Source organism: Dryobates pubescens, chromosome 16, assembly GCF_014839835.1.
Source record: "Dryobates pubescens isolate bDryPub1 chromosome 16, bDryPub1.pri, whole genome shotgun sequence".
Taxonomy (NCBI): Eukaryota; Metazoa; Chordata; class Aves; order Piciformes; family Picidae; genus Dryobates; species Dryobates pubescens.
Genome location: NC_071627.1, coordinates 15777135 through 15793826, shown reverse-complemented (window position 1 = coordinate 15793826; position 16692 = coordinate 15777135). Strand labels below are relative to the sequence as shown.

The following is a 16692-nucleotide window of genomic DNA, read 5'->3' as shown; positions in this document are numbered from 1 at the left end:
ACAGGGTTAATAGGACACTGTGAGTCATAGTGACAGAGCTGTAATTCCCTTTAGAACAGAGGTGATGTTGTGTCTCAGAACCAAAGGGTATTGGCTGTAGGTGGAAATCTAAGGGGTTTTGCTTTCCTCTCAGTGAGTTACATTTCCTTTAGTTGCTTTTGGAGAGGCACAGAAAGACAGTCCCAAGGTCCCAGGTAGACATCTCTTCTGGGAATGCTGTCTGGGGAGTAGGGCTGTGATGCTGAGAGCTGCAGTGAGCTGTTAGCTACTCCAGATCCTGCTGCAATAGTGTGCAGCTGTGGAGTGAGCTCTTCGCTGCGTGGGAAAGAGCATTTCTGCCATCTCAGTTATGAAAGATGCAACAGCAAAACATTCTGTGCTATGTGCTTGGCCATGTGTCTAGGACCTGCTATTGGGTACTATAAATGGCTGTTGATAGACTATTACCCTGGAACAGAGTACATCTGCAGTGCAGATAAGAAATGTGCTCCTCTTACCTAGTTCAATCTTCCCACTACTTCTTTTGCCCTTACTGTACTGTGGTGATGAGTCAGTAGTGATGTGACTCCCTGACCTGGCAAACCATCAGAGGTCTGGACCTCAGTAGGTGGTTGAACTTGCTGTCTTCCCCCATCTGTTAACTGATGACTTGCTGTGGCATGTCCTCCAAGCAGCTGCCTCTGCCTCCAAAGTCAGAACATTAGGTAAAAGCAGCAGTTGCCTGAACACAAGCTTTGCCATCAGATGGTCGGGAACCTTATGGAGAAGAAGGAGTCTTTGGCAGTTTGGGGTCAATCTGTTGTAGGGCAGGTCACTTTAGAAAAAGAAAACTCAGGTCCTTCCTAGATGTGACACTTGGACTGTAGGGAGAATTTCACAGTATGTTAGGGGTTGGAAGGGACTTCCAGAGATCACCTAGTCCAACCCACCTGCCAAAGCAGGATCACCCAGTGCACAGGAACACACCCAGGCAGGTTTCGAAAGCCTCCAGAGAAAGAGACTCCACAACCCCTCTGGCAGCCTGTTCCAGTGTTCCATCACTCTCACCATAAAGAATTTCCTCCTGGTATTGAGGTGGAAACTCCTGTGTTCCAATTTGTACCCATTGTTCCTTGTCCTATCATTGGCCACCACCAAAAAGAAACTATCACCTTCATCTTGATACCCACCTCTCAGATGTTTCTAGATAAGATCCCGTTTCAGCCTTCTCTTCTCAAGGCTAAACAGCTCCAGTTCTTTCAGTCTTTCTTCATAGGAGAGATGCTCAAGTCTCTCAGTGATCCTTGTAGCTCTCCATTGGACGCTTTCCAGCAGATTCCTGTCTCTCTCTGCCCAAAACTGAGCACAGTATTCCAGGTGTGGTCTCACCAGGGCAGAGTAGAGGGAGAGGAGAACCTCCCTAGACCTGCTGGAGACACTTTTCCTGATGCACCCCAGGATGCCTTTGGCCTTCTTGGCCATGTGGGCATATTGCTGTCATGGCAAGGGCACATTGCAGTTGGTCAACTAGTCTGGAGACCTGTCCAGGGCTTGTTCTTCTCATGAACTTCCTGACAGCACTGAGAACTTGTCTGAGAACAGACTGTTACCTGTTCAGCAGGGTGTATAATAGGAGGATAAATAAATCCTAGAATCAATATAGTTAGAAGAGACCTCAAAGATCTTCAAGTCCAACCAATACAGCAAAAGAAGATAAGGCAGGAAGGACCTGGTTCATGTTAATTTAAGAAGTTCTCAGGAGTGAGAGCTGAGTGGTGGGGAAGCTGTTCAAGAGCTGTGACATGCTTCTGAACAGACCTAAGGGGAGCTCAGGTATTTGAAGCACAAGGGCAAGTAGAAGATAACACAGGAGCCCCAGACAGATTTTGAGTTTCTCTGTTGAAAGGAGATGGTGGAAGGCATGGGCTGGTAGACACCTCTGGAAAATAAATAGACCATCTTACTTCTTTGGGAATTAAACTGCTTTTGTGGTATTTTGGGCCATGCTAGAATGGCAAAATACCATTTTTCCCCTCCTTTCCCCCCCTCCCCCCTTCCTCCCGCCCCATTCCCAAGCAGCTGGAATAGAATTGGTCCCATTACTGCCATTATTTGCAATTTCCATTTTTATGAGCCATAATGGGGATGTGATTCTTGGGCAGAGCTGGCAGCTACAATGAAACATGGGGAGTTTATTTCTTGCAATTCAGCTACTGTTCAGTAGGCTTTCCTGAGCCCAGGAGATCTGTGTGTAGTCTAATGCCAGCACCTGCTGGTTTTGTATTGCATATACTTTTCCCTCCAAACCACACTTGAAGCCCTTGTTGATGCTGTTGTTGATGTCTTCTTGCATCACCATGAGGATCTGTTTAGAATCACTCTGTGACATGCTGTAAACCAGAACTTTTCACACACACACACAGAATCACCAAGGTTGGAAGAGACCTCAAAGATCATCAAGTCCAACCTGTCACCACAGACCTCATGACTAAACCATGGCACCAAGTGCCACGTCCAGTCCCCTCTTGAACACCTCCAGGGATGGTGACTCAACCACCTCCCTGGGCAGCCCATTGCACTGGAACTCAGAGCTGTAAAAGCAATTCAGATAACAGTGTCCTTCACCTGAAATACCTGTTGACATTAGTAACAAAGTTTAAATGGCCAGAAAACTAATCACTAATTCTTAGGCCAAAGGTTGGTCTTGATCTTAAAGGTCTTTTCCAACTGAAACCATTCTATGAGTCTTCTTTTCCCCACCTACACAGTTCTCAGTTTCCTCAGGCAGCAGTGGGGAAATTCATAGACCTATGGCCCCCAGAATACCAGGGTGTCGTTAATTTGCCCGTGGTCAGTTATCAAATGGGAAGGGATTGAGACAGCTGGGAGAGGCAGCAGCTAGCTCCCAAACTTGAGGTTTATAGAATATGTGAAGAATCCATACCTGGTGCCACCAAGAAACCTTGAGGTCATTTCACTCCTTTGTGGGGAAGTAAGGTCTGTCCCTTTGCATTGCTCTCCAGGAATCACTGCTTTTAGGAATCTTTGTCAAAGGCTTCTGCAGATTATCACAATGAGACATTCCCCCTGGAAGCTCCTTCACTGGTTAGCCAAAGGAAATCACAATTGAACAGAAGCTTTCAGTGCTGGCCTGGGTGGGCCCTGGGTTGCATAGGAGCTGAATGTCTGCACTTACTATCTACAAAGCAGTCTCAACTCTTTGCATTTCCTCTGTCCTGCTGGCTGCCCGGATTGACATCCTCTCTTGTTTATTTGAAGTGAGAAATGTGATGAGGCTTTTGTGGGGTATTCAAAAGATGTACTTAGCTGGGGATGTAGAAGGAGATTTAAATAAACCAAGACATTCAAGTGCACTGTTCTTTAGTCAAGGACTTCCCATGTTCTTGCCAAGGAGGAGCATCTGTCTAGAGCCTAAATATGAGCTAGGTTCACACAAAATATGCTGATGAACATGTACTCATGGGTGGAAGATTTCTGGTTGGTGCTTCTGGAATTAGGAGACATCATTGCTGTCTGTAGCTACCTGAAAGGGGGTTGTAGCCAGGTGGGGGTTGGTCTCTTCTCCCAGGCAACCAACACCAGAATAAGAGGACACAGTCTCAAGCTGTGCCAGGGGAGGTTTAGGCTGGATGTTAGGAAGAGGTTCTTCATAGAAAGAGTGATTGGCCATTGGAATGTGCTGCCCAGGGAGGTGGTGGAGTCGCCATCACTGGAGGTGTTTAGGAAGAGACTGGATGGGGTGCTTGGTGCCATGGTTTAGTTGATTAGATGGTGTTGGGTGATAGCTTGGACTCGATGATCTCAAAAGTCTTTTCCAGCCTGGTTAATTCTATTCCATTCTATTCTACTATGGTAAAGCTCCAATTGAGGTAGCAGAATGGGGAATGCATGATCTCTCAAAGATTATTTTTATCACAGTCAGCTAAAGTGTTTTGGGTACAGCAAGCTGATTGGGCAGCTCAGAAACTGTGTCACAGAAGAAGGTCCCAAGGAGATGCACCATTGCTTGGGGATGCAAGGCAATCACTCACTCAAACACTTCAAGGGACACACACCTTGGGTGCTGAACAGATGAACTCACTGTGCTGTGCCTTAAGCTCCTTGTTGTCCTATGAATGAGCTGGAAAGTGGTTTCATGTGGCTCAGAGCCGCATGGGGTGTCTGGGGGGTGTCTCAAATAGAATGATTCCAGAAATCAATGTGCTGCCTTGTCTGTGCCAAGCCTTCCATTAGCAGGGATAGCAACAAGAAACTCTCATTCCTCTGTATTCTTGAAACTGGGAAGCTATCCAGGAAATATTAGAAATTAGACAGCAAATAGTGGTATTTGTCTTTTATTGTCTGAGGTGTAAACAAGCAGTGGGAAAAGTGCACAGCCTGGATGTTTTAATATACAGCCTGATGCCAGCACTCTTCCACCAGCTCTAAATGCCTCTCATTTAACAATATTTCCCTGACTGCAAACATTGTTTGCAAAAGCAGTGCAGAACCTTCATGCTTTTTGATTTGAAAGTCTTCCAACTTCCAGGGTTTTGGCAAAGATGGGAACAAAGGTTTTCCCTGGGTTGAGAATGAGAACTCTGTACAATGATACACATAAAGACTAAGAACTAAGCATTATGGTGTTTCGCTGGAGTTATCCTTGGGGAAATGTGGGCACGGGGCAGCACTTAACTTTTTGTTTGTTTGTTTATGGGAAAAACTATAATGAGACAGGGAAACCCTTGAAGAGTAGCAGGCTCTGCTTCATCAGTCTCAATGCACCCCAGTTTTGGATCTGGTAATTGCAGACATCACATGGATTTCTGTGAGAAATCTGAGCACTCAGAGTATGTTTAGCATGAGTCTACACCTTGGGGGTTTTGTTGTTGTTGTTTCTTTTTCTTTTGAAGCTCACTCCTGTGCCAGGGGAAGTTATGTCACAGGTCTGCATTAAGTTGCTCCCTGTTTTTCTAAACTGCTGGGATAAAGCTTGAGGTGGTTGTACATGTGTGTGTGATGGTGATGTTGCTTACGTCTCTGTGAAGTAAAATTCTTCTCTACAGTAAATGAATTACAAACATTCTTGCTTGGAAGTACATGCTAGGCTCTGTCTTCAACATTTGTGGAATAAGGAAGTGAAATGAATGGCATTTAATGGGAATGCTGCTGGGAAATAGAGTGCTTCCTTCAACCAGCTCTCTTGAGCGTGGCTGTGTTGTATTTGTCATTTGAACACGCAGCCCGCTCTGGTTAAGGCTGCTGTATGACATGAGATAGGCAAGAGTCACTTATCTGGAAAACAGAGGATAATCACATTATTAATGTGGCATCCACACTGAAAGTCAAGTTTATTTTTGTGTTTCTTTCATCCTCTTCTATTCTCCATGAAACTGACATATAATTTGGTAGATGCAATTGTCTTGCTTCCGAGGAGCAATTCTAATTAGGAACTGATCAAGGGGTTTCTGATTAAAGGCATGTTTGATCTCTGGTTTTATTCAGCATTTACAAAGCAGAAATGATTGTTACAACATCTCTGCTGCACTTTGTAGTGTGCCTAAATTCCTAACTATGCCTAGGCCAGAGATTTGATTCTTCCATAGAATGTGACAGTATAGAGTATTTGGTAACCTCATGAAATAAAGTAGACCCTTCATATCTGAAGGGCATTGTGGTGTTTATGTGAAAATAAAAGGGGAATATTCATCATCTGAAGTAAGTTTTGGAGTAAATTTTAACGACCTGGAAGTATATTATAAGGAGTAAAACCTAGTGCCAAGGAGTTGGACTTGATGCTCTTTATGGGTCCCTTCCCATAAAGAGATCTTCTGTGACTGCGATTTGTGATTGCACGGGGCTTTTGCACAGGAGTTCTCCCACAGCATTTGTAAGGAGATCCCAAACAAAGTAATTGCAGCAGCTGCCCTTCCTGCATGTGAATACCACGATCTTGATCTAATGCTTGTTTCTAAGTTAATTCTAGCTTACATTTTAGGTGTCAGTCTAATGGTTTTTAAGGATTATACTTACACGCATCAGCCTTGCAGCAATATCCGTTCATATGTGGGTGTAAATTATGTAACACTCGATCTGCTGCCTGGGAAAGAGCAGAGCAAGTGTTTCATCCTTCATTGTATGGCAACTAGACATCGTTTTGGCTGCTGGACTAACTTCCCTGAAAGGGGAGAGACCCAAAGGCTTAGGCAGTGCCCGGAGACTCACTGGGTCTTGAGACCTCAGACCTTCATCTGTGTGAAGATAGTGATAAAGCATTGAATTGTTCATGATCAATTTTCAGACCCAGATTGGATTTCCATCCAGAAAAGGCAAGAGCTTCTGACCACCAAAAGGCTCATTTTTTTTTCCTGGATTGGTTACTTGAATCCTCTCATACCTTGCCTGTCAGACCAAATCTGGGCAGTCTCAAAGCCAGCCTGAGGTGCATGCCCTTGCTCTGGCCCAAATATCCTACTGTGTCTGGCAGCTCCAGCACGCATCCACTCCCAAACAAGAAAGCACTTCTAGCACTGATTGACTGCACAGCCCACACATGGCAATTTTAAAAACATTTAAATAGCCTGTCTTCTTTGCTTTATCTTGACAATTGATTTTAATCAGTGTTATCAGCTGCTTAAAATACTTAGTTCTTTGAAACACTACAGCATTCAACCTCCAGGAGATACCTGGAGTGGAGGTGCAGGATCAGCGATGTTATCGCTAGTTTAAGCCAGGAAGGGGTGGCCTGAAGTTCTTGTTTCATCTTTCATGATCCTACTTTCGTGATCTTTGCAGTAGTGTGGTGCATTTTGAGACCCACCCCATCAGAGGAAGCAAGCTGGTTTCCAGAACATCTCTGAGGTTCAACCAACCATAAAAGGAGAAAGCCTCATTCCCTCCCACCTGCCCCACTGCCATGAATTAGTTGGTTAACAAAAATAAGCCATCACTCAAACAAATCATATGACTGAGCTATTTTGATATGTGGAATGATGTTTATTTCTGGATTGTCAATACATTAATTCATTTCAATCTGTTTCTAAAACAGAAGTGAGGTACATAATTGATTTGAATCTGTTAGAAGTTGTCCTGCCATCTGCACAGTTGGAAGTGAAGTGGCACAAGCAGTGCAGCATTTGAAGGCATTAAAAGGAATCATATGATTCTGGATTAATGCTGATTTCTGACTAATATTTTTAGGTGGCACTGGGAAAGAATATAGTAACAGCTGGAAAGCCATAGATCAAATAATATCTTCCTTGTTGTCATGTTTCTGTACTGAGACAGTCATTGTTACATTTACTCATAACATATCTTGATTTTTAAGGATTTAATGCACAGCCTTGGATTTTGTGCTTAGGAGTAATTGAGGGGAGTAGAAAGGAGGAGAGGCAAATGACAGCTATTTGTAGTAAAAGACATACCTGAAATACATGATCAGCTGGAGTTACAGAGCCAAATGCCATGGCTTTGTAGAAGACAAACCAGGCTGATTTTTATCATTTTTCCTATGGATTCCCCATACTCTGAGGCCACTGATAAACCAAACATAAAGCTCTTTCCTAGGCTACCCCTGTCCTGAGCTTTTAATCTTCTTCAACAAGAATTACACCTGTCCCTTCTTATGAGGTGCTCACTGTGGTCCCTGGCTGCCTCCAGGAGATGCTCCAGGTTAACTCTGCAGGCAGAGTTACTACCCACCAGTTTGGGCCATCCAGATTCCTTTCATCAGCTGTCCTCCTCTGGCCCCAGCAGCAAAGTCTTTTTTTATTCAACCTTCTCTTTCTTCCATCTCTCTCCCTCTCCCAGGATTGTCTGTGCAGTGCCCAGGGTGCTCTCAGCACCAAGCTATTTATTAGTGATTCCCCCCCCCCCCCCCACTGTGGTGTCAGGGAGGTCAGAGTGTAACATGTGTAATGAAAACCAGGGGAGCCACGTGCGTGCTCTTCCCAGCATAACTGATCTGTGTATTTTAATTGCTGCATAAAATATGCAAAAGCACTCGAGGTCATTTAGAAAAGTTGAGGTGTTTACAGGAAAGTAGAAATTGAGCTTGAAAAAATAATTACACCTTTTTTTTTTTTCCACCCTTCCCCCCTCCCCCCAACATTGATGACTATAGAGAAGAGCTTTCTAAATGTGTCCATATATGGGCTTTAAGCATTCATTCCACATCAGTATTTTCACCTTTTTCCTTAAGTGATTTCTATATTCCTACTAACCAGCAATCATTTTGTCTGAATCTCATTTCTTCATAATAGCAAACCCATCAATCTCTGCTTTATTAAACAGGGAAGCAGGCTTGGAAGCCAGAGCACTCAGATTTGATCAAAGATGTTATGCAAACCATTGATTTTAATTTACAGCAATATCCACTTCTTCCATTATTAACAGCTTTGAATTACTGAGACTGAATAATTAACAAATATTCCTGCTTGATGATAGATGATTCAAAAGGCAGATGTAGAGAAACGTTGCCCAGATAAATATCCTTCCTGCACCCCCAGTGATGCATCTGTCTATTTAATGATTCCCAGGGGAGCAATGCAACATGGCTTGAAAGAAATACTCTGCAGAGGTCTCCCAAACGCTTCCAAACCTATTAGCACAGCAAATGCTCCACAGACAAATGTGCCAGTCTGTGTTTCTGACCTGCTGGTCTCTGTTCAGAGTCCTGGGCTGTGGCCAGCCAAGCCAAATGATGCAGATCAGGATGCCACAAATTCCAGGGCAAGGTTGCCTGTGTATACTGGGTGGGAAATGTGGGCTTTAATCATTGCCCTGCTCCCTGGCTGAAACTGAAGCACCTCTGAGTCTTCACCAGATGTTGCTCTGCTTGAAATGTGACTCAGTGCTGATCTCCTTTAGCATTTCTAGAGGTTGTTTTTATGAGTAAAATTCAAAATCTCTATGCACCAAAGAAGACCTGAGGTGGGCAGCTCACTTCAATGCCTGTTCACTTGCACAGCTCTTAGCAGCTGATGAAGCCAGAAGGGTTGGGGCATTCTGTATTGGGCAATAAGCTTCTTCCCTGAGGAAAATGTCTGGGAGCACACAGAGCAGGTCTAAGTCTTCATCTGCTATTATGGTCCCTGTCTTTCTTCATGAGCACTACTCCTGCTGGCCACACTTCTCCTAGATCCAGGCCAGGATACTGTTGGCCCTGGCCACTTGAGTACACTGCTGCAATGATGTGGGAGGAGTTGGAAAAGGAAAGCAGCTCTAATTTGCAATTGATTCATTCCCCAGCTGGGAATGGGGTAGGGCTATCTGGTTACCAGTGTCTCAGAGCTGCTTTCACTAGCACCAGCCTTGACCAGTTTTAACTTCTGAGTTGGCACTTCAAAGTTTGAACTTTCTTGCAGCTGTAGGAGTTTTCTCTTCAAAACAGAAAATCCTGCTGCTCAGAAAGAACACAGGAGTGTCTGCAGCTATTTCTGGCATGGTGAAAACCCTTTTCTCTGGTATCCCTTGAGCTCCTTCCTCCCCCTAGTTCTGCAGAGCCACCTCTGCCCATCTTTAGGGGAGCTGCATGTGCTGAGGAGTCTGCAGCACATTAGGGCCCCTGCCTTGTCCCCACTGTGCTGCCTTGTCCAGCTGTGTGGCAGAGGGTCCACCTTGACAGAAGAGTTGTGATCCCAAGGAGCAGATGTGGCGTGAAGAGCCTGCCATGGAGCTTAGGGACAAGGACATCCTTTCAGTGACTTTAGCAGGCAGCAACCTTGACGCTTGTCAGGGTTTTCTGTACAGGCACAGCTGCTTTCCAGGGTAGGGGGGTGGGCAGTGCAGTTCACCTGGGCATTTACTGCTTGTCATATTGAGCACTGTGTGGTGTTTGTGTCCAAGTGCAAGCCCGTTGCCCTTAGGATCAGAGCAGCTCAGTCAAGGAACAAGAAAAATCAAAATGCTTCACTCCTCTCTACCTCACTCTGTGGGATGAGGCCCCAGGGCAGACTGGAACCAAATGCCATGCCCTGGGCAGCACAGGCACCAGCCTGAATGCCAGCATGCATGTGGCAGGGAGGGGACAGAGCCGACAGACTTGGTCACCAACCCCCCTCCCAGGGCACTGCATAGTGGAATGGGAAGCCACATCCACAGCCAACGTCCTGCTCCCTGTCCCGGCAGGACTCAAGAATGAGGGAGGTGTCTGTCCCTTTCTACATGCTGCAGAGTGCAGATATGAGGTGCTGAAATAACACAGCCATGAGAATTGTTTAGGAACAGCAGAAGGACAGACAGAGCTAGATAAGACAAAATATCAATCTAACACAGCCTGGCTCTATACAAACTATAGCATCATCATCCTCTCTATCCCTGTGCCAGCATGTGTGTGCTGCCATGCTCATTCAGGAAGAAAAGGAAAGTCTTTTGTATGGTGCTGTTCAGTGGGGTTTGACTTTTGTTTCACAGATGGAGCCACAGAGCAATGTTAGCCTATGGTGAAGGCTTGTTTAGACAGGTACAATTACTTCTCAGCAGTGAAGGAGCCTTTGATTCTGGCCTCCCCATTGTTCCTGAGGCTTTTCATTCCATCCAGTACCCAGCTAGAAGGCCTGTGGCTGACACCTGCCTTGGAAATTGCTTACTTTCCATTTCCCTTTAATTTCCATGGTGTCGTCTTCTGCTGATGAATGTTATTAATGAAGGCTCTGATATTCAGTCATGCTCAAAACAGTGGTTCTTGGCAGGCATCTGACCTTCCCCATCTGTGCAGCAGCCCTCTTGCAGGAGGGCAAATGGTGGGCCCAGGGTGGTCTGTGCAGCTCCTGCAGAGCATGATCTCTTTGTGCATCCTGCCGTGCATGGTGACCATGGGGAGGGACCCACTCCCAGCTGCTCATCCTTTTCCAGAGGATATTGCTGATGTTTCACATGTCAGCAGCTCCCAGCTTCCTGCCTCCCAAAATATCCAATGCAGGACTTTTCTTTTGAGGGAAATAAGTTCTTTCAGATCACGTGTATGTGAAGATGGATGCGAGAGAGAGGGGGAAGCTTCTGGCATCCTGTTCTAGGAGTAGATGTGTGACCAATGACTGGTTCTGTAGGGTGGCTTGGGATTTTAGTATTAGGATAAGGAATTAGATGTCAATCAACTTTTGCTTTGAGGAAAGTACCTCTGTATGGAATTTGTGATGGTCAGTGGTGAATGAGAAGCATGGAAACCGATGCCATTTGCTTGATTTTTACATTTAGCTTGTTGATACAGCACCAAGCAGGAAAGCTACCCAGAGACAGTACTGAGAGTTCAAAAGTCAGACTGGGGAAAGGAATCCACCAAGAGCTGTTAAACACAAGCCTGCTGTGACACAGACCTTTGTGGCATGAGAGAGCATCCAAGGGAGGCACTTCTCTATGCATGGGGGAATTTTTGTCTCCTGCATGCCACTGCCATACAGAATGATGGACGAGACACATCCTTTTGATTTTCCTGTGTCAGATGGGAGGAAGCATGACTGGATCAGCATAGGCAAATTGCAGGCAGCAGTAGCAGGGTAACTGCAAGAACTGCAGGCACAAAATCCACTTCTTGCAAGCATTGTCCAAGAACTAGTGACCCAAGGTGTCAGGAAGCAATGCTCTCCAATACAAACTAGAAGAGCCACGTTTATTTCTGGCAGAGCCTTGTCAACATTTCTGAATGCACCAAAGGATTTGCCCAGAGCTACTGGCTTCTTGGAGCCTTAATTGCCCTGATTGAGGTTGTGCTACATTCAGCAGACAACTCTTCCTAATTAAGCACAGTCTTCAGATGCTAAATAAAAACTCCTCTTGACTTTTCCTTTCTCTTGTCTTAGCATCTATAATTGGCCTGCACAAAAACGAGTGTCTTGCGGGATGCAAACCTATGGCTATGTCTGACCTCTTCAGCATAACACCAGGGAACTTCATACATTAAGCAGGAGTTTGATTTAGTATTAGCACTGCAAACCAGCAGGGCAAAAGAAGCAGAAGAAAGCCTTTGCCTCTGGTCTGGGATAGCTCATTTCAATACTGGTCAAAACCTGCTTCCTTACCAGGTAACCCTTCACCCTGAGCCACCCATATCCCCTCTCTCGGTATACTGGTGCTTTAACAACCCACCTCCAGAAGCACACATGCCTGACAATGCTCAGGGACTTCTTGCCTAACAGCTCTGTAGAGAGGTGGGATACACCCAGTTGTCTACTCTATATTTATTAACCTCTTAGTTTCAACAGAGGATATCTGGATTTAAAAGCTACCTGTGCTCTCGCAGCAGAGAAAGCACTACTAGGCATATGGACTTACGTTTATGAAGCTAGGATATGCAGTTGCCTTGGACTTTTCCAACCTGGTTTATCCTACCCTGTCCTACCCTACCCTACCCTACCCTACCCTACCCTACCCTACCCTACCCTACCCTACCCTACCCTACCCTACCCTACCCTGTCCTGTCCTGTCCTGTCCTGTCCTGTCCTGTCCTGTCCTGTCCTGTCCTGTCCTACCCTACCCTACCCTGTCCTACCCTGTCCTACCCTACCCTGTCCTACCCTACCCTACCCTATCCTACCCTATCCTATTCTTTCTTCTTATAGCCATATAATTCCACTTATTTTTTGAACTTGCACATACCTCCCTGGTGCTGTGTTTGTGAAACCAGTGTGATGCTAAAACCTCTCTTCTCCTCTTTTTTATTTGGTTGTAAACATCCTCACCTATCTGGATGAACCTCTAAGCTGCACCAGGGGAAGTTTAGGCTCAAGGTGAGGAGAAAGTTCTTCACAGAGAGTTGTTAGCCATTGGAATGGGCTGCCCAGGGAGGTGGTGGAGTCACCGTCCCTGGAGGTGTTCAAGAGAGGATTGGACGTGGCACTTGGTGCCATGGTTTAGTAGTCATGAGGTCTGTGGGGACAGGTTGGACTTGGTGATCTTTGAGGTCTCTTCCAACCTTATTGATTCTATGATTCTATATTTCTCTGTAAAACATTGAAAACCAAGGAGTTTCTGTATGAAGAGTCCAACTTAGGCAAGCTGTCATCTGACCCACTGGTGCAACTGGCAGGGGGCAAAAGAGTCACACTCAAAGCAGCATTGCTTGTAGGGACAAAAATGGAGCTCATGGTTAAGTGGATGCTCCGCAATGCGGGCTCAGGGTGGAGTCAGTTGCTAGAAGCTCATTAACGTGGCACAGGTAGCGGAGGCAGGGCCTCAGCAGTCTCTAATCTCTTTTAGCTTTGCCAAAAGCAGAAGAATTCAGTGAGATAAAAAAAGTCAAAGCCTGGAATGTGTTTAGTAAATGAAAAGTAACCCCAGAGGAAGTCAGAGTAAAGCAGAATAACAGTTTGATTTTTCAATTAATGGAATAATGTCCCAGCATTAATCCTGGGTGCCCAACACCAGCTCTGTATGCTGGGAAGAAATCTCCCTCCTGAATTAGTGTCAAGGGCTGCTCTGAATGCCAGTTTATTTCCAGCCACACTTGATAACATTGACCAACCCCACCTCTCAGCCCTGTAGTGTAACAGGGGCGGTTACAGCAGCAGGCAAAGGTTTAGGATGCATTTTGTCGTTCTGGACACATAATTAGAAATGTCTGTAAAGGAAAAATGGCTCAAAATTCAGAAGTGAAGCAAATTTTCTGAGGAATTGGATGCTATTTACTGCACACTGTGCATTACCTTCTTGCTTTGCAGCCTCCCCAACACAACTCCAGCACCATTTTGGAAACGTTTAACGAGACATTTGTAGAAATGCAGACTTAAAATATGTCCAACATTTTGTTTGCATGTTACCCTTCCTTTCTCTTTTCTTTCTCTTCATTAACTGGAAGAAATTATGCATGGCAGGGGAAAATTTGGAACTTCCTTTAAAAAAAAAATAAAATGATTATTTTCTTTTCCCTACTTCTGGAAAAAACACCCAGTGAAAAATTCAGAAGGCAGCAGTCTGCCACTTGTTCTGTGGCAGAGTGTAAAGGGAAGGGGGAAAAAAGGGAAACAATTATGTAGAAGATTTAAATTAAAGATTAAATTCAAGATATAAAATGCTCTTCTTGAGGAAAATCTTGGGGGGGGGAAAAAAAAAAACAACAAAAGAAAGAAAACCAAAATGCTTCTGCCTAGGAAGTAACATTATTTATTGGGGTGAAAAGAGAAGGCAGACATTTTTGGCCAGAGACTGAATTGGAAGGACTACTCAGAAAGCAGTCACAACAGTGTCCAGATCTTGGGAATGGGCTCCTCCACCCCACATTGGCTTCTTCCCTATTTGGAGAGCTAGGCAGCTGCAGGCACTGTGAGTATCCTCTGCCTGTAGCCTTTCTGCTGATGGACACAAGCCTCCTCACAAATATGAGCTGCTCTTTGTTCAGTCTTGGTGGGAAGGCTGCCTTGCTGAGTCAGGCATGGGGATGCTGCTGTCATGCTCTCCAAGAGCAGTGCCCATGCCTGGTGCCACAGCACTGCCTGGGCCATCCCTCCCAGTGCCACTGCAGCTTCTTCTCTTCTCTTTTTTCTCTTTTTCCCTGTGTGCTTCCCAGTTCGAGTGAGGGCTTCGGCGTAGTGGAGAAGATCGTGCTGCTCACCTTCATCTCTGCCGTTATATTGATGGCCATCCTGGGGAACCTGCTGGTGATGGTGGCTGTGTGCCGGGACAGGCAGCTCAGGTGAGCCCACCCAGCTGGCCACCGCCTGCCCTTCCTTCCATGGAGTGGCAGAGGGGAAAAGTCCTGCCTAAAGAGCCCCATGCCCATAGCTGAGGGCAGCAACTGCTGTAATGAAAGGTGTCTCTGGCCATGTATTGCACTGTGGTAAGGTCAGACTCCCACACTGACCTCAGTGCATCTGCACTTGGATTGACACCAAGGTGATGGGATCATTTTAGTATCCATCCTCTGGGCGCACTCAGTGTGAAAACTGAGATAAATCAGTGAAAAACAGCTAAGAGGAATTCCTTGGAGAAGCAGGTTGGCCTCTCCCTATTTTCCATCTCCCATTTCCTAACAGGGTCCTGCTGCAGTTGTGCTGCTCTACTGCAGCTTGGCAAATGCTGCCAGTGATCTGGGCGGGGGGGGGGGGGGTCACAGGCAAAACTCCTTGAGGCTTGCTGCTACCCCCAGGAGTTGTCAGACTAGCCCCAGGAACAGAGTGAGACATTCAACAGCCTCTATTCATATTCTGCGTGGGCTTTTTAATGGATTTAATTCTATTTTATTGTTATGATTTTAAAAGTGCTCTTCAAGTTAAAATTACAGCTTCAATCTAGATTCTTCTCAGTTCTTTCTGGAAGGATTTTCTCAATTTTCATGTTAAAATAAAGTTTCTCTCCACCTCAAACCCTCCAATGGAAGCTGCAGAGGACTGTGAGCATCTATTGGCCTCTTCTCTCTGAGCAGAAAGCTGTGCTGGTGCAAGGAACACAGTGGGGTTTAGCGCTGAAAACCAGGAACAAGCTAAGGCTCACCATAGAAAGTGAGAAGCAAGTTAGGGAGGACCTTTTAGTGTGACTGAGCAAATCAGACTCAAATGCAAGCTGAAATCTCTATCCACAGGTAGAGGATGCTGCACTGAAAGTCTTCCACCCTAATTTTGTGATCTGTCTTGCAGGAAAATCAAGACCAATTATTTCATTGTTTCCCTTGCCTTTGCGGACCTGCTGGTGTCAGTGCTGGTGATGCCGTTTGGAGCCATTGAGTTGGTTCAGGACAACTGGATCTATGGAGAGATGTTCTGCCTGGTCCGAACATCCCTCGATGTCCTGCTCACCACAGCATCAATTCTGCACCTGTGCTGTATTTCGCTGGACAGGTATGAACAGAAGAGCAGAGACAATAATTACAGTTGCTTTGAAGTTGGTTTTTTTTTTGCTGTTGTTGTCTGTCAGCAGTAGCCAAAGGTCAAATCACAAACCTGCTAGGAACCACAGAGCAATCATTTTCTCTCAGTAGCTCATTTTGGGGAGAGCTCTCTGAGTCCTTATCAGTGGAGGAAAACTTTGAAAGGAATGAGATTTCTGTTGAGAGGGCAAGCCAGGTTCTCAGCTGCTTTGTGGCACAGCTCTGTTTGCATCACTGATCGGATGTGGCAGAGTTTCTTCTTTGAAGTGAAGAAAAGGCACCTTCAAGATGTATCTGAAGGAAAGACCTGCAGCTGCTGCAGACAGAGGTGCGTTGTGGCAAGGGAACATTGCTCCTGTTACTATGTCAGGTGTTGATCGCTGCCAGGGGTCGCATGGAGGCTGAACTGAACTGAAACACTGAACTCTCTCTTGTGCACAGGGTGCGTAGTCTTTGTGGGAGATCCTAAAAACTTCCTTTTCTTTGAAACTGTTCTTGCAAAATCAAAATTAATCCAAAATCTGGAGTAATTTATGACAGACAATTCTGGTTTATTCTGTTCAGAATAGCAAGGATTTTTCACAGGATAAATACCTGGAAGAAAACGTTTTGACCAGCTATTCTAACAAACAATGTTTAGGGCTTTTATTTGAGTTCTGTACAGAGATTTCAATACTTTGGAAGAAAGTATTGCTTAGTGTTACTAATGTGGCCAAAATAACCATAATTATTCTTGTCATCATGACAATTGATATTTAAATGGCATCTTTCATCTGAAGAGTCTGTATGAAGCTAGACTTCAAAAGATACTTGATAAACTTCTCCATTGATGTGTAGGGCTCCCTTTTTGTGGGAGAGTGGCACAGGCACATGCAGTATTGTATCCAGCAAGGAGCTGATGTGTAATAGCTACAGCA

General features: G+C 45.3%; 1 protein-coding gene across 2 annotated transcripts in view; it reads left to right on the top strand.

Moving 5' to 3' along the window:
* Nucleotides 1-16692, top strand: part of HTR4 (5-hydroxytryptamine receptor 4) — a 133617-nt gene that overhangs the window by 49744 nt on the left and 67181 nt on the right. For both annotated transcript variants that reach the window (XM_054168453.1, XM_054168454.1), the window contains exons 3-4: nucleotides 14480-14605; nucleotides 15546-15746. In XM_054168453.1, coding sequence (XP_054024428.1) covers nucleotides 14480-14605; nucleotides 15546-15746 — 327 coding nt within the window. The remainder of the gene's footprint in view (nucleotides 1-14479; nucleotides 14606-15545; nucleotides 15747-16692) is intronic.